The sequence below is a fragment of the Odontesthes bonariensis genome, chromosome 15 (assembly GCF_027942865.1).
Source record: "Odontesthes bonariensis isolate fOdoBon6 chromosome 15, fOdoBon6.hap1, whole genome shotgun sequence".
Classification (NCBI taxonomy): Eukaryota; Metazoa; Chordata; class Actinopteri; order Atheriniformes; family Atherinopsidae; genus Odontesthes; species Odontesthes bonariensis.
Window position 1 is genome coordinate 14,322,840 of NC_134520.1, and position 22,170 is coordinate 14,345,009.

The 22,170-nt window shown below is 39.9% G+C and overlaps 1 protein-coding gene across 2 annotated transcripts in view; it reads left to right on the forward strand.

The window, feature by feature from the left end:
* The window catches only part of yjefn3 (YjeF N-terminal domain containing 3), a 47,428-nt gene that overhangs the window by 22,517 nt on the left and 2,741 nt on the right, over nt 1-22,170 (forward strand). The window contains exons 2-5 of one of the 2 annotated variants that reach the window (XM_075485102.1): nt 4,421-4,513; nt 5,613-5,685; nt 13,285-13,393; nt 18,650-18,760. In XM_075485102.1, coding sequence (XP_075341217.1) covers nt 4,486-4,513; nt 5,613-5,685; nt 13,285-13,393; nt 18,650-18,760 — 321 coding nt within the window. In that variant the 5' untranslated portion in view covers nt 4,421-4,485. The remainder of the gene's footprint in view (nt 1-4,420; nt 4,514-5,612; nt 5,686-13,284; nt 13,394-18,649; nt 18,761-22,170) is intronic. The other variant, XM_075485103.1, reaches the window with a different exon arrangement.

Below are 22,170 nucleotides of genomic sequence, written 5' to 3' on the forward strand. Positions count from 1 at the left end.
CAGGGGTGAGTAGAACATCATGTTATAATGTGAAATCAAGGGCCCAATGTAAAAAAAACGGTCTTGTCCTTTAACTAACGGAGCTGATTGATGTTCAGCTTTTTGCACACCGCACACAGTTTTTGTTGGTGGGAAGCCAGCTGGTGGGTGGGTGGGTTTGTCGCTTATCTTGGAGTGCGGTGTTCTGGGTGTAGCTTGAGTTTCTTCGTCAAATGTAGACACAGTCAACATGTTTACGTGACACTGGGGAAAAAAACAACCGGAAAGACTACATGTCAGCTCACGGTTATTTCATAACTACACCTTTATCTGACAAAGTAGTCTAACGACAAAGTGTGCAGTGAATCTGGCTGTACTTAAATGTATGTAAATGATGTTCTCCCACCGAGAAAGTTAGAAGAAGAATTAACACAATCCACAGTGTCGCTGTGTTGGACACTCCGGTTGGTCCAATTAAATGGGCTGTAACTGCAACTCAACCTGACTGTGCAAAGTAACACAGTTAGAGGTTTAAATGGCTCTTACACGAGGTTTCAGTGCCTGATTATGGTTTGCCAATCTGAAGCTCCAAAAATGTTCACACCATAGGAGTTATAAGAAACACACTTTGATCATGTCAATTTCCAGGCATGAAAAAACACAGATCAAGTTGGAGTATATAAACGCCTTTTTCTGTATTCGTTGACAGTTGGGAGCTAGGCATAGCGAGTTAAAATGGAAAAACAAGCTCACCCTTTAGGAATAAGGTGATGAGCTAAGTCATCTGGGAAAGGCTCATAGTAGATTTTGCTGCTCCTCTGCATCAAAAGGAGCTAGATGAGAGGGTCTGTATTTCTGGCCAGGATGCCTTCCAGACAGCTCCTAAGGGCCATGTTTCAGACAATCCTACCAGACATCAAAAAATGATATGCAAGTCTAAATAGAGTTTTTATTTTAGAATAAAGCCCACACTTAACTATCTGCCTGTCACTCTGTGCTTTGCTTCACATTTTAAAACTAAAGTTTGGAAGCTGTTGTTTATACTCTCATTTTACCAGTCTATACATGCTATTTAAGCTTATATAGTTTATATGTTGATCATGTCACCTCAGTACATTTGTCACATTTTTGTTTTGTCTAGGAGATTAGTTTAAAGTATGTGCTACAAAATACTAATTACAGACTTTAAAGAACCATAACTGTCCTTGGTTTTAAGAATGCAGACGCAATTAAAAAACAATAATAATAATAATGTAGTTACCTCTTTTAGAAGTTACAAGAATTGTGAAAAATGTCCTTTTGTCCAAAAGTGGTTTATGAGAATGTGGAGAGTGAACTAATTCAATAGTTGATCTGTGCCAGAAAATTAAAAACATTAACTGGAAGACACTAAAAGACAGGTCTGAGAGGAACTGTGAGTTTTAGCTTTAGATCCACAGAAAGTTGTCTTACCAGGAGGCAGATTAGGTTCACCCTCGGTGGCCTAATTTGATTCCAAATGAACCAGCAGTATATTCAAATTCTCACTGCTTTGACGAACAAACCTTCAGGAAACTTGAAACTACTCAAAATGAAGTAATAAAGGAAGCTTAGTTCAAAATGAAGCAATATAAATCAAGTTACAGTTGTAAATATTTTCCATGACATTATATTACCATCAAATATAGCTCTTCCCAAAATGGCGGATATGTAAAAGAATCAGAAGCCTGTGAGGCTTCTAGGTTTTCTAAATATACGCTCGAAACTGCACAACAGCTGCTCATTCATCAGTTTGACTTTTGAGAATCTGCAAGTAAGAACAGTGTCTGATGTTTCTTCTTTTGTGACTCGTCCATGTTGTTAAATTAACTTCAGCTCGACGTCAGTCTGAATAGAAGGCGTGTGCTTCTCACAATGCTGCGCCCTCACTGATGTGTTCTCTACTGACAAATACTGTTCTGTGTGCTCATGTGGCAGAAATCCTCCCTCAGGAGGATCGTTTTCTACCCACACGCCCTGCTCTGCATGCTCGTATCAGCTGGGTGTGCCTGTTTTTTACCTGCATGGCTTTTGAGACTAATTAAACAGCACACTGTATGCAACTGTATTCAAAAGTGCACGCAATAGCCATTTATCCTTAATAGCATTCTTGTTATATGCAGTCACATGATTCTGGCAGCTCTGTTGCTATGGCACCAGGGCTAAGCATGAGAGGCACTCAAGGAGAAAAAGAAAAACAAGCTCACCTTTTTCTTGTATAGATTTAAATGTCATTGGAATCTTCGTATACCGGTAGATATACACTGATGCTTTATGTGCATGCCGTCCGTGTCAACTTTAATTTATCTGTAGATACAGGCTCAGACACATACATATATAGACTGAATCCAAAGATAAGCTCGTCCTCACACAGATCTGAGCCACTGATGCATTGTTGTTATTAAACTTCAGGTCACTTAGAAACACAGATAGATCACCAATATGTCTCGTTCCAGCCAGGGACCCAATATATTGTGTTAGCCATTCTGCTCTGTCTCTACCACCTGGAGGACAAAAAAAGAAAAAAATAACAACCTTTCATCTTTCGAAACAAATGGGATGTGACACCACACGATGCTAAAGGCCCCCAGCCTTAAACTGAGGTAGACAGGTTTAAATCGGTGGCAGAGGTTGTAAATGGATATTCTCGAAAAATAAGAGGATTAGAGACCACTGAGGGAATACGGAATGATGTAACCTGTGGGCAAGTGGGTGCTCTGCAGTTTATGTATGTCTTGTGCACTTAATGTCAAGATGCGCCTTGTTGCAGCTGTGTCATCATCTGTGTGTATAAGGCTGTTCGTCCATCTAGATAATTGCCCTTATTCTTTTTTAATCATGACATCTGAAAATGAGCGATAAGTAGCTGAGTCACAGATGGACATTTTTAGCTCGAACAGAGAGAACACTCACTCACACACAGGAAATCAGCACCTGTGGCTTTAGGTAAATGGGATCCATGTCCATGTGTTATGTCTCTGCAGGAGCACAGTTGTTGGATGATGAAATGAGTTATGAGAGCAAAATGCAAGAGCCACTGATGAGGCTTATCTGAAGAATGTCTTTGTCTTTGTACCGGATATTAGGAACATGAGCAGACAGCTAAACTGATTAAGCCTGATTTAAAAGAATGATGTTGTATGGATGTGATTGTGTGCCTCTCTCTCTTTCACACACACACGAGTCCTAAATCATTGCCCTAGGAGACTTGGACCAAAGTGAATCATGCCAACCTGATTCAATAAGAATTGAGCAGCATTACAGGGCTCATGCTAGGCAGTTAGAATGGAACCATATGCAGGCACCGAGACAGCTCCTATGTGCCAGCTGAGGCTGCCCATGAGACATTCCCTCTGCTCTAGCACCTGATCCTTCTGCCCATCGAATTACTTAGAGGGAAAAATTCTTAGTTTCCAGCAAGGTGAGCTTCCAGCAAGGTGAGCTTACATATAATCTGACTCCCCATGTAATGAGTCATGCTCAGTTACATTACTTAGCTAGATATGTGATCGATCAATACTACTAAATACAATGTGGTATAATACATATAAAATTATTATACATGTAAAATGTTGATAACAGATTATCTAGCCAGCTGCCTCAAAATTAAAAAATGTCATCCAAGGTACATAAACTAAGCCTGAATACTCACATTACCTCACATAATCTGCACTCATAGATTCAGACGTCTCACATCATTGTATTACTCACTGTACGGCTTTTGTGTTTTTAATTTAAGATGGCTTCTGTAGTGACCTGATTCTAATTTTGCTCAGTTTGTGTTGCTGCATTGCTTTTCTTTTGAAGACAACACGAGGGGCAGTGACATAACTGTTTTTTTTTGTTTGTTTTTTTTTTTTTAGAAAATACACTGATTCTGGATTGTCTGCATGTCCAAATTCATTCAAATCTGCAGAAATATATCTGTATTACTCAAACTCGTTGCCTTTCTGCTGCCCTCCCTTATGTGATTTCTCCCTGCCGTTTACATAGTCTCCTGGAGTCACCCTACAGGAGGTGGGACTGAAGATGAAAGGTGTCCTGATATGACACATGTTATATTAGATGCAAACGTACACATATGCTCCTGGGAAAACCCACTGATAGTCTGGTTATCATTGCAGGGAAGCCATCCTTTATAGCTTTTATCAGCCTTTATCAGCATAATGTCAGCATCATGACGGAAACCTTTTAGCCTGAACGAAGCTGAGTGTTTATAATAAGGTTATCTTCAGGGTAATGATTAAAGTGAGGCCTTGTCTCTCTGCTTGTAGGGAATTATATACACTAGTTGTATTTATCTTCCTCTAAAGGCATTCCTTCAGTCAAAAGCCGTTTAACAAATGCAGACGCAATTGAATAAAATCCACTGTTTTAGTCATCTCCAGTGTGATCTTTTTCCCTTGCTTTCATCTGCCGTCAGTCAGTAAAGTGGGAACTTTCATCAGAGTGGCAGGGAGAGAATGAGACGGAGGACAGCCGAAGAAGATGATACAGAGAAAGAAAATGGAAAAAGGTAATATGGGGTAATTGATAAGGCGAGATTGGCAGAGCTGGAGATCAAAGGACAGAGCAGTGAAGGGAGGGTGGTTGAGTGCTGAAAAGCAGACAAGAAAAAGAGCTTTGAGAATTATCCAAGGTGTCAGGCTGCACCATTGTAGCACAGAATGTTGTGAACGTGGTCGTGTGAGATAGTGTTTTTTTTGTTGTTGTTGCTTTTACACTGTTCACACAGTATTAATCCCACTGACAAACAAGTGCAGGATGAAAATATCCCCCACCCACACTTATCCCAGCCCTCCCCTCTTACACTTTACAACTCATAGAAACTTCACGCTTGCATATTAAAACAGATGTACGATTATGATTATCATGAAATTTTCAATCTCCAAAGAAGATTATCTCCAGGGTTTTTCTCTGGTGCCAATATTTGTGCATGCTAGAGAATGAATTTGAATGATTATAAATTTTCATCACATTGAAATTGTCCAATATGTATGACATACCTGTCAGCTTTAGCTTTACTTTTGTTAATCATTAGCAATCAGGGAGCATTAGTCTTTACAGAAGGTACAGGATGAGGGCTATACACACTAGATGAACTTAAAAGTTCAGTGAGATAGGTGAGCTGGCCCTGTTATTTTTTTGGTTTGCATGGCAAAGAGAAACTGCCAACTAATAATGATAAGCCAACATTAAATGTGATAAAGCACATTTCTATATATGAAATTATTTTGACAAAAGAGGCATTTTGTATGTATTTATATCGACATATTTGATTATAGATGTCACATTCGGTGATGATTTTCCAGTAAAAAGTTTCTTGTTAGTCACTGACTACCTTACTTTTATGGTGAAAGTACTGCTCTTTATCAAGAGAAAACCTATTAAACCCAACAACTAGTAAACAAAAAAGAAAAAAAGACGCTTTCACTGCACTCCGGTTAGGCTGAATCATCATCACTAAATTCTATTCACTGCGATAGAAACACAACGAACATAAAGCCGTATGGAGCTGTCACAAACTAGTCCTGTAAGAACAGAAACAGACAGAAAAGAGATGCTTCCATCTTAGCAACATTTCATTTCATGCTTTCTTTCTTTCTGTTTATAAGGCTCAAAGCATCAACAAGAGTTGCTCAGTGTGAGATGGAGCAGGAGGCGGACGGATAATTGCTGGGTGGACAGGTAGAGTGGAACAGAGAAGAGGGCTGCTGAACTGTGTCTTTTTTATTCTCACTGGCCTCTCTAAAGCCTGAATGTCTCACTAGTTATTTATTATCTGCTCTTTCACAGACCTGAGCAGTTCTTTTCATACTCATAGCCGTCTTACTGGAGCCTGCAGTTTAGTTAATTACATAACAGTAAATTTGGGGCTGGTGGCAGCAGGACCATACAATCACTTTGATCAACTGAGGAGCATTGCGTAGGAGTCTGACATACCACAGAACATGTACAGTAAGCTACAACTGATCTTTTTAAAGACAAAAAAACACTTTGGATTTGAAGATGACTTCTAGTCGGCATGGCTAAAATCACAATTCTAACATAATAATGTTTCACAGGTCCTGATTTTTTTTTTATTTTATTTATTTATTTATTTTTGGAAAATGAAAACATGAAATATGACTTTTAATTTTTTTTTTAAACTTTGTTTATTGAACATTTTAAACATAACAAGACAGACATTGTTGGGACAGAATAAAAGTATAAATACAATCAGTAGCAGCAACAATTCTGTCAACCCCCAACCCACCCGAATTATGATTTTTTTTTTTTTAACATGTTCATTATGAATTTAATGCTGGCAGCACATTTGAAAAAAGTGTGGACAGAGGCATGTTTATTTTCTTTTCTTTTTCACCACTCTTGTCTGGTATCTCAGCTGCTCAACAGTTCAGGGTCTCCTGTGTTGCACTCTTCATCACATGATGTGGCTTATTTTTTCACCGAGTGACGGATCTGCACTAGAGTGTGCTACACAGTGTTTCTGGGTCTTGGATGAGAAGTTTTCACCTTCGCTTGGTGGAGTTCTGAATTTGTGGATGTAGCCACAAACTGTGTTTACTTACGTAATCCAGACTTTTCCACATATTACGGATATTTACTGGGTTAATGAACATCGGTTCTACAATACCTTTCAAGGTGCATTGTGGGATACTTTGAGTGCACTATATATTTTGAACACAGCCCAGGTTTCATTTGCTAAGTACCACATCTATTTTTCATGTGTGATTACTTCCCTCATATTTCCCTGAAGGTTTGCTTTGCTCTCTGCCAGTTCATCAATGTTTTTATTGTGTGTGTTATTACCGCCACACCATGTCTACCTATCACTGTTCATCATTTGCTTGGATTTTTGGACTACATGCTGCAGCTGCACTGTTAGTTTCTTGATTTTTGAGATTGTAATCAAATTTTGTTTGTTCTTTATTCTTATGCCTGAGCCTGCGTTTGGGTGCTCACCTTATGACTCACAACCAGTGGTTCAGATCATCGAGTCGAGATCAAAGTGACATAAATAAATAAAGCTCGAAGTTATTTTTAGTCACAAGCAGCAGTAGACATTGATAAAGGCGTTATGGATTTTAGGATGTGTAGTATGTCTGTTTTGATATTTCTGCTAATATTATTAGTGACATAGTGCTTTACCAGGAGTGGCAAGGCAAGGCGAGTTTATTTGTAGAGCACAATTTGTACACAAGGCAATTCAAAGTGCTTTACAGCTACATAAAATCCCAAGAAGGCAAATAAAATCATTCCAAAAAACATGAATAATTAATTAAATTAAAAGTGAAGAGTGCAGATACTCTGGGCCACCCCTCCCTGAGGTTCTCAGTGTCCGGGTTGGTTCATATGGCTCTAACATGTCAGACTTGTCTAACCTGCTGGAGACAAATGCATGGATTAGTCTTTCTAAGTCTGGTTTAGACGCTATTCCTTTGATTCTGGCAATGTTTTTTAGATGGTAAAATACTGCTGATGTTATTGATTTAATGTGGCTGTTAAAGTTCAGGTCTGAGTCCAATATTACCCCTAGATTTCTAACTTGATTATTAGGTTTTAGAGAGAGAGTCTCAAGGTGACAGATAACACTTTCTCTTTGTTTCTGAGGGCTACAGACACAGTTACCAATTTCAACAAAAATATTTCCTGTCCTCGAGATAAGACTTGAACCAGTTTAAAGCACTACCAGAGATTCCCACCCAGTCTTCTAACCTCTGTAATAAGATTGCATTGTCAACTGTGTCAGCACTCAGGTCCAGCAGAACTAAGACTGAGACTTTGGCTGCGTCTGTGTTCAGGCGAATGTCGTTTGTCACCTTGATCAGAGCTGTCTCAGTGCTGTGGTGGGGCCTAAAGCCTGATTGGAAAGTATCAAAAGCATTGTTAGACAGGAGAAAGTCACTAAGCTGTTGGTAAACAACTGTTTCTAGGACTTTGCCTAAGAATGGCAGGTTTGATATGGGCCGGTAGTTGTTCAGTACTGTGGCATCAAAACTGCTATTCTTTAGAAGAGGCTTAATGACAGCGGTTTTTAAGGCCTTTGGAAATGTTCCAGTCTGGAGTGAGATGTTAACTAAATGAGCGAGTTGTGGTAAAAAACTGCTCAGCACAGACTTTAGAAATTAGTGGGAAACTCATCAAGGCAGCATGTCGATGAACTCAGACTGCAGATGATCTCTTCGTCTGTTTTGTCAGTGACAGGTGTGAAATGGTGTCAGCTCTAGGTGCCCAGCTGGCTGCAGAGTAGTTATTTGTGTTTTGGAAATTATTGCATTTTTAATGCCTTGAAGTTTGTCATTAAAGAATATTGCAAACTCATTCTACTTAGATGTAGAAATTAGTTCTAAAGGCAGTGAAACTAGATTCTTTGTTAATCTGTTTACTGTAGCAAACAGGACACGAGAGTTGTTGCTGCAGTTTTTGATGATTTCAGAAAAATAACTCTCCCTCGTTCTACGCAAAGTCTGGTTGAACACACATAGCTTTTCTTTGTAAGTCTCATAATGAACCTGGAGCTTTGACTTGCGCCATTTTCGGCGCACTATTAGAGTGCTATTACAAAAAAAAAGGAAAAAGTGTTGATCATTTAAAGGGACACTATGTAATTTGTTCCACCATCTAGTGGTGCAATTTTATTTTGCAAAGTCGAATGAATTTGCTCTCTAGCGCCTCGCGTTTTCAAATGTGCGTTGCAACTTCTTGAACTACGGCAGGCGGTATGTGTCAAGATTCAAGAAGCTATAGCTTCAGACTCAAGGTCCATACAAACAAAAATACATCAAGATACACAGTACAAAGGATTACATAACACACATACAATAACACTATAAATACAGATGACAGATAACATGTCAGATAACATAAGTCGACATAGCCTTTGGTGTGGAAGCAATGCAATTAGTCATATTCGAGGAGTTACCGGAAGTGACGTCGACGCAGCGGTAGCGTTAGCAGCAGTGTGTAGTTGCTATCTGGAAAGTGTTCTTTTAAATAAACTCCCGGTAAACTTACAAACTTTCTAATGCCTCGTTTTGTGAGTTAAGAGCCTATGTGTACTACGGCAGAAGTTTGGTAACAATCAATGCATTATTAGTGGGATAATTTACGAGATAAAATCTATTTACCATTAGCGCCAGTAATAAGCCATTCGGCGGACGTGACGTCAAAATGACGTCATTTCCGCTTGCAGGCCTGGCGTTGGGGAAAACGCGATTCGAAGTGCTTTTTGTCCCTCTCGGCATTTCATCGTTTTTCATAGACCGGAAGGACATGGCAGCCTCCATAGAGCTTGCCCGCTCTATATAGATACAGACAAGTTATTCTTCACTCAGGAGGATAATTGAGATTTTTGAAAGAGATAATTTTACACCAATTAGGACTAATTTATGAATGAATATGTTGATTTGAGCTAATAAATGACTTTTATGACATAGTGTCCCTTTAAGTCTCTCTGTGAATGCGAAAAACAGTCTAACCGTGGATGGGGGTGGTGAAATGAGCCTATTTCAGTCTTCCAGTCACGAGGCCTAGAAACAGAAGCCCCTCTGATATTCAGGAATGCGTTCATCTCTCATGATACAAGGATGCTTCACAGCTGGGGTCTGTATACAGAAACGTACCGTATTATTTTTGCACGGTTCGTGGGCTGCTATACAGGATAAATTTAGCATGCTTGTGCACTGCTTTTGGTACTTTCATTGTATCTGCTGCTGGGCTGTTAAATTAGGTCACTTGTCTTGTCTTTGACTGTATGCAACAACGCTGCATCCATGTGGAATATGTTGCTTTCATTTGGTATAATTTGTGATTACCACACTTTCATCAACAAATTACAGTTGTTTCCCTTTGTTAAATATCCAATGTTCTTCTGACCCCGAACCTTACCATTATTGTGTCACTTATTTTTATCTTTGCTGCAGACAGTCCTATCATTTTCTGTTTCATTGTCCCAAAATTCCCCACAGTGGCCATGAAAGTTTAATTTACCTCATCTCCTGTGTTAAGATAAACACGCTCATTGAGTCAGTTGTGATCATAGTTGAATGGAGCTACACTGAAGATGACACCACAGGAGCACATCACGTGGTGCGGCATGGGGAAATCAACTCCCCTCTAGGGAGAGGCTGCCAGCTGTGGCATGACTCAAGCTACAGGTGCAACAGAAGCCAATACTCAAAACCAAATTTTGTCAACTGCTTTAGTTTGCTCTTGCTTTGCATACTTATTTTCATTAAGAACCAATTTGACAGCGCTGTCTGCAGGGCTTTCAAGAATCTGATCAGTTTTCTCAAGTAGCTTCAGCCAAATAAATGCTTTAGAGCTATAACGACCATATTCAGAGCTGGTAATTGAAAAGACATGTAGTATGTGGCATGAAGCAGCCATCTGTCTTTAGTCGGTTCTGAACACTATGTGCTTCTCCCCTGTGGTAGAGCCTGCCAAAACTGGCAGCCGCAGAGCGTCACACCCACAACACTTTGTTCTATCAATAATGTGTAAGATCAATAGTGTTTGCCTGTTCAGCAGCATGTTTACTGTGATGCGTCCTGAGCTGAGATATCCCAAAATGACCCATCCTCACGCAGAACTAATTTGGCTTAATAAAAACCGCAAGAAGTGCCAGGGCTGTTAGGCACAGCAAAAAACAGCGAACCCCGTGGACTGAGGTGAACTTTCCAAAGATCAGCTTGTCACAGAGACTCAGGAAACATCCCTGAGGTGAGCCGTGGGTGACAGCTGCTGCCGCTCCACTGTCACAGGTAAATGCCAGGAGCCCCACTTGGATACACTGGCTTGCTTACACATAAACACACACACATGCACACACACAAACACCGCTGTGTCCTATACAAACGCAGAAGGGGCACAAGCAGGCTTAGTATTTGCAACACTGTCACCATGGAGAACGGAGACAAATGGCACAGATTGGAGGCATGTGTGCACCTTGTTGCCTTTATAGACACTCACACACACACACACACACACACACACACACACACACACACACACACACACACACACACACACACACACACACACACAACAAAAATGCACATACTGTTCTTCACTGTAATTGTTCATCATAAACAAAATCTTTAATCATCTTCATCTGCTTGTCCTCGATTTTCTTCGAACTAAATACCAGTTGTGAGAGGGCGCCGTAACGCAACATTATGATGGCACAGAAGACTGAAATTGTACCATCACATCAACGATCACATCACGATTGAGCAATTGAATGATTTAAACATGCAAATCCATTTCAAACTATGCAACTCCATTCTACATAAATGTATAAAGTGGTTCATTCATATCCTTTATGAGGATGCAAATGCATGTTTAAATGTCTAACAAGGAATGTATCGATGTGTGTATCGGTTTAATTGACTGTCTGATGGATTATAATTGCTTCTTGTAGGTTCTCTGTGTGTTTCTTTTGTCGAAGCATGATGTATCAAGATAAAAAAAATAGCACAAATGATGTAACATACACACACACACACACACGCAGGGCACCAACTTCCACTCACACAAAAAGCTCTTGATTTCCTTTGAGAGGTAAAAATGTGCAGCAGAGTGGGGTGACCGTGTTCAGTAAGCGCTGATTAGATGCACATTATTGATTTTGAGCATTGATTCTCAGCTCATCTGCTCTTATTGGTTTGCAGTGGCCATAACAGGATGGATGACTATAATAAACACTGAATCACACATTAATTCTCATTTTACAGCTTCTTCTGTAGGCTTGTCTAATATCTCTCTGAGTATGATTTGAAATGACCACAACTGTAAAAGAAAAATATTAAGACACCCAACCATAACATTTTTAAATAGTCAGCGGGGTTTTGCTTTTGAGCCGCAGTACTGAGTAGGACCACCAGGTGTCTGTAGAGTAATGGGTATGCATCATGCTTCAAGAGGATCAAATGTGGAGAGCAGTCACTTTTTGTTCTTGTTCTACATAAGTTGAATATCATGTCATCTGGTCACCACAGAGCTGTCTTTACTTTTACTGTTTGTCACCTGCACACACCCTCATGCTAAAAACGGCACCAGAAGGCTCTTATACAGCAGCATCAGCCATGTTGTCACCATGCAACGAGCAGCCAGAGGAGGGAAAGTAGAAACCTGGTCAGAGAGAACACGATTAAACCTACATTACAAATACATAAACAATTAACCAGGGTCAGGCTGTATTCACACCTACAGCACAGTTATACTATTATATTGCATTAGTTATTGTAAACGACACTGCTTGGTTTATGGATCACACGCTCTGTTTTGAAATTCATGTTCACATTTCTCATTAGCCATTAGGGTTTTTTTACAGTTAGAACTTGACCTATTTGAGTATCTCTTAAAAACCCTCCTGGGGCTCTTACTTGGCAATATATGACCACCATTAATGTGTGTAGGCATGTAAAAATGTTGAAAATGTCTTTTTTAGCTGATGATGCTGTTTGTCATTGGGATTTTTACACCAGCATTTAACAACGTATAACTTCCTTTGTTCCATGGGGCTTTCGCAGCAAGACACAGAATGTAGATGAGTTTCATCAAGCCAAGAAATGAGGAAGAACAAAACGTGTTCAGTAAAACCATTTATTAATTAGTCCTTTTTGAGGAGTTTTTTTGGTTAAAAAAAGAAAAGGAAAAAAAAAATACTGTCATCATAAAGGCACATTTCAATAAATAAATGTCAATAAATTACTTTACATTTGCGTGATAAAAATATAGTACTACTATTATTATTACTACTACAATCAATAACAAAGATATCCATGATAATCCATCTGTACAGGATGTTTTATCCTGCGAAGCTGAGAATTGTGTCAGGTTGAGTACACCCTGCACAGGTCTCCAGTCCATGGCAGGATCAAAACGGAGATACAGACCACCCACATGCACAAACTTGGAATATTGGAGGAAACCTGAGCACCTGTAAACAAATCTAACCAAGCACGGGGAGAACATGTAACCAGCAGGATCTGAGTTGCTGAGGCTGCAGTGCTAACCTCAGCACACCACTGTGTCATCTCAAATGAAAACCAACAAGAATAAAACAAAAGCTGCAAAAACAAACTTTTGCAAGAACAGGAAATAGCTGCAGTTGGATTAGAGTTTGTTATTTTTTTAAGTCTCTCTCCCCAAGCTGATTCAGCTACTGTGTTAGCTTTAGTATTAGTTACTTAAGTTTTTACATCAGTTTAGTTTTTTTTTTTTATTGACGATAATAAGAATGATGATTAATGGGTATCTTTCTTGCCCTGAATCTCTCAGCAAAGGAGATGCGGCAGCTATCGAGACAGAACTACTGAAGGACTACAGGTTCGGACAACAGCAGCTGATAGAGATTTGGGGACAGGCATGCGCCCTCGCCGTCACTAAGGTCTGTACATACTGCTCCTCTCCTGCTGTGTGTTTTCAGACACTTTTTATTTCTGTTTGTGTTTTTCCTTGCTTGCTTGTTACCCCCACTTTTACAGCAATTATGAAGCAAATCCAAGCATGAGGCCAACCCACAATTACACCAGTGCATCCACCTCCATCCATCTAGCCTTCTACATCTGTGTGCTCACGAGGGTGAGCCATGTGGTTTCATTGTTACAAATAACAGCTGAGATGAATAGCATCATTCCAAGATGTTATTTTTGCATTATTTTCTCTTTTTATTGGCAAGGAAATCTTGTTGGGATCACAAAAAAATGTTTTTGTAAAGATTTGCAAAGCAAACCGTGTACTACAGTTATTTGAAAAATAAAAAGAAGACAATCCAGACCCACATTTAAAGTTCAGCCCAACATCAGACTGTAACCTGAACTAACTCAGTCTTAAGCAAATCCATTTAACAGTCATTAATGTGCATCTCTCAATAAACCTTTCCTAAAGGTCACTGATTTCTCCCCATTTCCTTCATTTTCGGTCACTTTGAACCTCCGTTGATCGCCACAAATTTCGGCGAGTCCCTGCTGTGATCATTAGATTGTACAAGAAGGTAAAAAGTCACAGCTGCTGCTACTTACACTTTTCTAATTAGCATAAAACTTCTACACAAAAAGTCTGACTCTTATGGGGGAGGGGGGGACTTGCTCTAACTTTCTGTGACATTTACTTCCAAACATTTGAGCGGCTCACCTCAGGGCAGAACACCTGAGCTCACTCAGTGGCAGTGCTCCATTTCTCGACCGAACCGGCCCAGAGCCACAGCTCTGCTTCTCTGTTGTGGCTGCAGTTTCATTGCGCTGTAATCTGGATTGTGTCAGCCTGAGATGTGTGTCAGCGGAGGGCTGTTGGGAACACATGTGGTTGCCTTTGACCAGACCACTGGCTTGGTTTGATGCCGAACTGGTTTCCTCACTGGGCTCTTCAACAGGCTGTGATGAATAAAAGTCTGAGCTAAAAGACACATGAAACCTCACTTTCTCTGTTAGGAGGAGGGATGAGGTGAAAAAGGGGGAACGAGACCAAGAAAGACATTCAGAAACAAAAATTAGTAGTTTACAAGTCGAGCAAATGATAGAGGTGGTAGCATCAGTTTAAGGAGGCAGAATAAGCAAAGAAGGGATATGAGATGGGAGCAAAAACGGGATGTGTGGCAGCATCAGTCAGAAACAGATACCTCATGTTCTCTCCTCAAAGTGTGTGATTAAACCCACCACATCCACTTCCCCTCTATTATCATCAGCCCCTTTTTGGCCTCATGCCTGGCCCTCCACCACCAGACCCAATGGCATAGTCTTACTAGACAAACATGCCCTGGATGCTGGAGATCATGGCTGCCCACAGCCGCCAGTAGCACGCTACCGCTCACATGACATCACTGCTATTTAAGGAAAATTACAGTAGAGGGAGATGCAGACAGGATGATTTCACTGATTTCATTGCTGGCCTGCTGCTGCTGGCTACCACAAGAACAAGCATGTGTGCAGACACACACACACCTACACCTCTGGCTGCCAGATAGATTATAGGTTTTCTGTAAGTAATCCCTTTAGTGTTCCAACAGTGGCGGCCACAACCACCAGCTCCAGACTGTGTGTGTTTCTGTATCAGTCTGAGGCTTTTCAGCACCTGAATGGAGACGGGATACATTTTTGTTACCACACAGCAATAAATTAGTCTGTAGTTTACAGGAGCCCCTGGACTTCAGTTTGGTCTTCTTGAACAAATATTAAAGGCTCTATTTTTCTGTGAGTATTTTTGTGTTTTTAGGCCCCTGGCAGTGTTTTCTCAAGCTCAATGTGTGTTTCAGGTTGATTGGGGCCGAAAGTTCATGCAGGTTTAGGGTTTATTTCAAAGAAGTCTTCCCTTAGAGACATTATTATAATCAAGGCAGACATATTTTCTACTAAGTATGTGTCTGAGAGATTCTGTGCTCTTGATCGTGTTTGATCGGATGTCACTCGTGAAAACTGTAGAATAAAGAAATATTAATATATCAGCAGTCATGGAGTCAACCTCAGGGACTTAAAAAGAAGCAACCAGATCAAAAACCTGTTGAAAGGGACTAGAAAAACAGCTGTCTGCACTTGTAGAAACTCCATACACACCAAAAATATCATAAATATCTCTGGAAAATATCTCAGCAAATTCATGACCTCAAATTTGAGTCAAGAAATATTTTTTTTCTGGAAAGAAAATATGTTGCAGCCCTGTGAGTTGATTTTGGAATAAAAGTGCACCAAGATATTTCACTTGAAATAAGAAGCTGGGCTTTCTTCTCTGGTGAACATAAATCCATGCAAAATGCATTAAAAACACTGAGAAATCGGGCCATACTTGCAAGTTGCATTTCATACACTGAATAAAAGCCATGATACTCAATATTTGCGTGAAGATTTGTCCTCACAGTTCCTCCCTTTTTTCTTTGAAAGTGAGGGGAGAAAAACACAAGCATGATGCCCACCAAGACACCATTGGTAAGGCTGTTCATTGCCTCTTCAGCTAATTGCTCTCATGTATTTAGTGATTTAGAAACCCAAAATCTATGACTTGTTTGTATAACTTGTGTTGAAGTATGAAGTCTCCCTTCTCGATGAAATTACACAGATGGTTCATAGTGCATCACAGCTTTGAGTGGAACTGACCCTGCGTTCAGCAATGCATGGCTCTAATGGGTCCTGAAGCAGCAAAAAGGGCTCCTGCACTGAGCCTCCTCATTTATCCTCAATATTTACAAAAAAAACCCACTTTTTATCTTCTATCTTTTAGTTTGTGCATATCATTTTACACCATGGAAAAACCCTGCCCTGAAGTCTCGCCTCAACCCTGACGTTTTGCTTGTTCTTCTCACATAATGATAAATAGGTTTCTGTGACTTATATGCAGCGCCACAAGATCACGTTACCCTGTATTTGCTTCATAAATGCCACACTGTGTTTATGTGCCAGTCGTTCACCTCATCTGTCTGACACTTGGCAGAGAGGAAGCAGTAAACAGCGCATTTATCAGAGGAGCTGTGCTGAAAATAGCTGCCTGTTGCGACTGGGAGGCTGCAGAGTCGTGGGCCTGAAAACAATGGTTCAAAATTGAATAGGACTTTTGAAGTTTTTGAAGTAAACTTGAAGTAACCCATTTTACATTAACCATGAAAATATAGAACGGTCACTATGAAAGTGTGAAACTCAGCAAGAGCTTTGGCCTCATTATATCTATAAATGAGACATTTGGAGAGCCGATGCCCCCAATCGATGCCCTATTTAGCACTTTTTAAGAAAGTGATTTGAAGCACCAAAGTTTAACAGTTTTTTTCATGTGCCCATTTTCCATGCCTAAGTAGCTTGTGCTTAATCTAGCTAACAAATTTACAGACAGTCAATTCAAATCAAATCAAAATATATTGCACTTTTTAGTGCTTTACATAATAAAATCAATGCATACATAAACTCACACACAACATCACACTGACAACCACACTGCACACATACACCCCCCCCCACCCAAACATGATCAACATCAACAACAATAAACATTAACATCATTACATACTTATCACATTCTTTTACCTCCTCTCTAGGAATGATAAACGGTGTCTTGTTTTATTGTCCTGTAATCAAAGTCTTTTCCTCTAAATCCCTGCCTTCCCTCCTTCTTTATGTTACCATCAGCCCTGTGGCCCACAGCAGCCGTAACAGTCTCTCTTCCATCTCATTGCGTTTGTGTGGGGATTTCTCAGTTAAACTGTAACAATGGAGATAACGGCCGCTGTATTTTATCCTGGACTGATCACTACTTAATTGTCAACCATCCAATTATCCACCATGGGAGATGTCCTATTTCTCAGCATAAACTTTGTACTGTTGTGAAAAGAATGTTGAAAGTGGAAGTAAATGGATTTTTACTCGGAGAAAGTTAATGAATCTAAGATGAGGCTGCAAATTTTCCGTCATGATCAGATAAAACTGCTGGTGGCAAGTTCTAAGTGAAGGGTCTGTAAGAGACATTTCAACCATTTACCTTTAAATAATCTGAAAACACTTCACAAACCTTTTTTTGCTTTTTGCTGAATCCCAGTTAAGACAATCGTATTTGGCTAATGGATAATCGGAAGGGGCCCAAAAGTCTCTGTATGTTTTGTATTTGGAAATTGAAACTCTTTCTTATTGAAGCTTTTTATTCTATCAATAAGTTGTATTCCCTTTTATATGTGCATTCTAATTACAAAATGCTTAGACTGTAATTTATGGGTTGAGAACTAAAGCAATAATATGAGCCAGCCAGTCAGAATGTAAATGAAAGAGAGAAAACTGGTCCTACAACTTGTGCTCTGAAACACTTTTATTGGGCTCTAATTGGACAAGATTTCTGCATGAACTTAGCCCTCTCCCAGTTTAATTTTCTTCTTCTAGTTCGCATAATTATGCTGTGACTTAAACTTAGATGAGTAATCATCCTTGTGTAATGTAATAATGCAGAAACTCCAGGGAGCGTCAGCTAACAATCCATAACATGGCAATGGAATAGCAGCAATAAAGGAACAGTGGAAAATGAATGGAGAGCTTTTGGGGCTTTCGGTGATATTGTAACTGAGTGTGTACATACCCACAAACACACACTCACTTAAGGAGCACCTCTGCTTAGGTGAGGGAGATGGAAGATTATCCACTCAGGATGACAGCTCTGTAGGCGAATACCTGTCTGGTTTAAGGAGGTGTAATGTGATTTACAGGGGAGTACGGAGCAAGTAAACACGGCAGATGCCGGAAGCTTGCTGCAGTTTGGACTTAAACGGAAAGAGTGTTATATATACCCAGGCATCCCATGAAGAGGACATTGGTATTTTTTCCACTGCTGTCAGGGTTATTTTAATGAGATTGAGCCTTCTCTCATGGACTAAATAGACAGTGAAGCTGGTGCCATTTCCAACCTCTTCTGGCATTCCTGGCATGCTGCAGTCAGGTATTTAGAGTACAATGGAGAGGCTGAGGTACAGATCGGATGACTTGCTCTGAATAAGAAGGCTAAAGTGGAGGGATAATACCCAGTATTGCTGGCAAACTAACACCATTTTGCTCCACTATTGTTTTCTATCAATAACCACTTCTATTTTCTGGCATGTATGTCTCTTCTATCCCTTCGTCTTAAGTCTAAAGCATGGTCTGATAGTGATACTATTTGCCTCCCAATTTTTTTGTCTCCCCACCAGGCCTATCCTCTCAGCTCACTGGCAAAGAAGCAGCCAACAGTGCTAGTGATCTGTGGTCCGGATCAAAATGGTTCCATTGGCCTGGTATGTGCCAGACACCTGCGCATATTTGTAAGTATACAGTACAGAAGTTTAACTGAATCTCAACTGTCCAACAACATGACAAAGTATCTGTTCTAAAACACTCTCTGGTGCCCACTGAGTCCTTCAGATAATACAAGACAGAAAAGTCTGCTTAACTAACAAGGGATCCTGTATACAGGCCCTCAGTGTTTTACAGAATTTCATTTCAGCTCCTGTAAATGGTTTGGAGCAGTTATCCCATTACCCTCTCTGCAAGGGCACTCAGACAGTCATGATTTCATGCTATTGTTACTCTGGTTAAAGCTGCCTTAAAGTCGTCTTGCCTCTTCAGCCACATTGTGATGTCATGACAGTGATGTCTGCAGTCAGGCCGCATACTGACTGACACGTCAAGACTATTTGTTTTATGTTTGAGTGATCCATCCTCTCCAAGCAGCACAGACTCACGATTTTAGCATCTTTCCATTTGACAACACGGCGCTGTTGTCCTGCTTTAGTCTATGACTTTAATGGAAGGGAAATATCAGATATGTGTTTTTCGGGATCTTTGGCTTAGAATGGAATCCATCTACACACTTTACCATATGTGTCTGACATGCTAGATTTACAGTGCATTGATAGTTCAGATTAAAACCATGTTAGGCAGACTTTATTCAAGCGGCCTGATGTCTCTCTGTGGAGTCTCCCTCCCTTCCCTCTCCTCCCACTTGATTCCCTCGCAATGCCAATAACAAGGTCAGAGTTCAGCTTTGAGGGAGATATTTTTACCCCGGAATCCCAGAAATGAATAAGAAGCTTCTCTGTAACTTCACTTGGAAAAACGGTTGGGTGCAGGTTCTCTCTTTCTAAAGTATCGTGTGTTGCATTTGCTACTTTTATGCTTTTTTTTTTTCCTTTTCTAATTATTTTACCTTCTGCATCAGCTTATTTCAAATGAGGCTACATTAAAAAAAAAAAGCTTTCTATTATTCTGAGTTTTGATGGTGACTGCTCGCCGCATCAGGCTGCTTTGGACCCCACTTGTCTGAGTTTCTCTCTAACTTGAGAATGTGGAAAACTTACTTTGGACGGAGAATCACTTTCCCTGTGTAAGAGTGTATGTTTTTCATGGTGTGATGTGATCCCTGTCAACAGGATGACACGCAAGCACTCACATGATACACACACTTTAACAAACACATTCATACACACACACGCGCAGCCTGAAGCCCCAACATGGAGCTGTAAATGTGATTAGGCAGAGCATGGAAATTAATGATCGGCTGCAGGCAAGCGGTCCAGCTTGCTTCTCTCATCACTGCGAGATGTCCTTGTTCACAAAGAATCTCCCGTGCATCTTTGATCTTTCTTCCTTCCAGGTATGGGAGAGAGCACAATGCAGCATGCCGGATGACAGAAATATTTCTTCATCAAAGCAAATATTTGAGGAGGCTGAAAAGCAAGTTGTATGGGTATTACTTCTGGTGTGTTTTTCTCATTAAAATAAGTGGGCACGAGGTTAGGAATGGCTATGTGTGTAAAAACAAGCGCTTCACGGAAACTTTACAATGTTCGTCGTCATATTCTAACTTGTAAGAGCCGCTGTTTTATAGATCAGTTGCAATACATTTGTTTCTGATGGAAATGAAACAAAGAGCAAATTCACAAAGTGTCACTGTACAAAAAGGAAATGCATGCAATACTTTTAGAAGATTTAAATGTGATAACTGTGCCCACCAGACCTCACCTCTTTATTCTACATGGACTGGGTTTAAAAACAGACTAGTACAAGACACCATCATTCCTCAGGGAGTGGAAGTGTGACACTGTTAGATGTGACCGTTTACTGGGAAAAGAGCGTTTCTGCACCATTTGCTTGTTTTGGTCTCATGGCTCAGTGACCTTACTGACAACCATTCAGAGCTCTTTTTCAGTCTCACATATTTTGATAGCATAGCTGCTGATAGGGTCAAGTGCATGCTGGGGCCATTTCTTAAGCTCAGGAGAACACACAGAGGACAAATGTCTTCCTTTGCTGGAAAAAATAATAAAGATAATAAATAAATGAAATGGGAAAGGTACAGAGGACAATGAGAGCTATGTCTCTTTTTCTTTTTTTAAAGGGACGGTTCAACACAGTGCTGAAAAAAGGTGTATATTCTTTATTGAGGTAAAAGTGGGAGTAAATAAGTTGCAATTTAAATTATATTCAAAATATGACTTTACGTAAATAAACAAAATATAAAGAAGCTTTAATAGAAAAATGTATCAAAATATCAAATAGGATATCAGACTTTCATGACATGATCATCATAGCCAAAAGCATTCATAGTAATGATATTATTGCTACACCGTCCCCTTTCCGGTTGAGAGAAAAAGAAATGCTATTATCTGATTCACTTTAGATTTCCGGATTTTGTACAAAATCCCCTATTTTCAATCAATAATATTTTGGTTTTATTAGCTGAGATTAAATTAAAGTATCATTATATGTATATGATGAATGCAACATATATATTTCATACTTTTAATATCATGACTGTCACCAATACTGGTATATTGCAACACCCGTAGTACTGTTTCAAAGTATTCTGCACAATAATGGGAGATATAAGTCATGTGCTGCTGAATGCTGATGCAACAATAGAGTAATAACCTACCTTCCACCTCTATATGTCAGAACTGTGTCTTTCCCAAAATAATGAACCAGTAATTGTGCTCGCTGTCAGTTATTTCTGCTCTTTTAGAAATACCCCATGACACCTGCCAACAGTGTCACCCACAGATCTTCTGGTCAAACTTTTTTGAAAATGCAGTTTGTAACTGATGTGTCTGTGCACTACTGTACCAACGTTTGCCTACACTTCATTTAAATTGGGATGAATTGAAATCTCTAGGCCTGCAAAACATTGCTCTTGTGCAAGGCTTCATCTTACTGTTGATACATAAGGAAAATGTCACTTGCATGAACTGACCCTTTAAAGGTCATTGGTGTGAGTCAGTTATCATAATTAACATAATTTTCAAGTATTAGTCATTTCTTTCTCTTTATGTAAGTGAACATAAAAGAGATCGACTTGAATTTGCACGATTTAACATGTGAACACACACTGTCGCTGACCCACACAAGTTTTAAGATTTATTTGTGACTGTGTAAAGGTCATGGCTCACAGATGCTTCCTGCTGAGCTTCACAGACCTCGCAAGCTGCAGGGTTCTGGATTTCTACTCTTCTCAGCTTCCAGTGCATAAAGGAAGTATTCATTCAGGAAACAGTCTGTAGAAAGCACAACTTCTGATCACCAGTCAACAGTATTTTCACTCGTCTTGAACAGCAGGTCAAATGTGCGACGAAGCATTATCCCCGCTGGATTCTACCAGCGTTTGTTGAAACCACTGGTTTCCAAGAGTCCTTTCTCTTAAGGTAACCTTTTCTGTCTTTGTGTTTTTCTCTCCCCT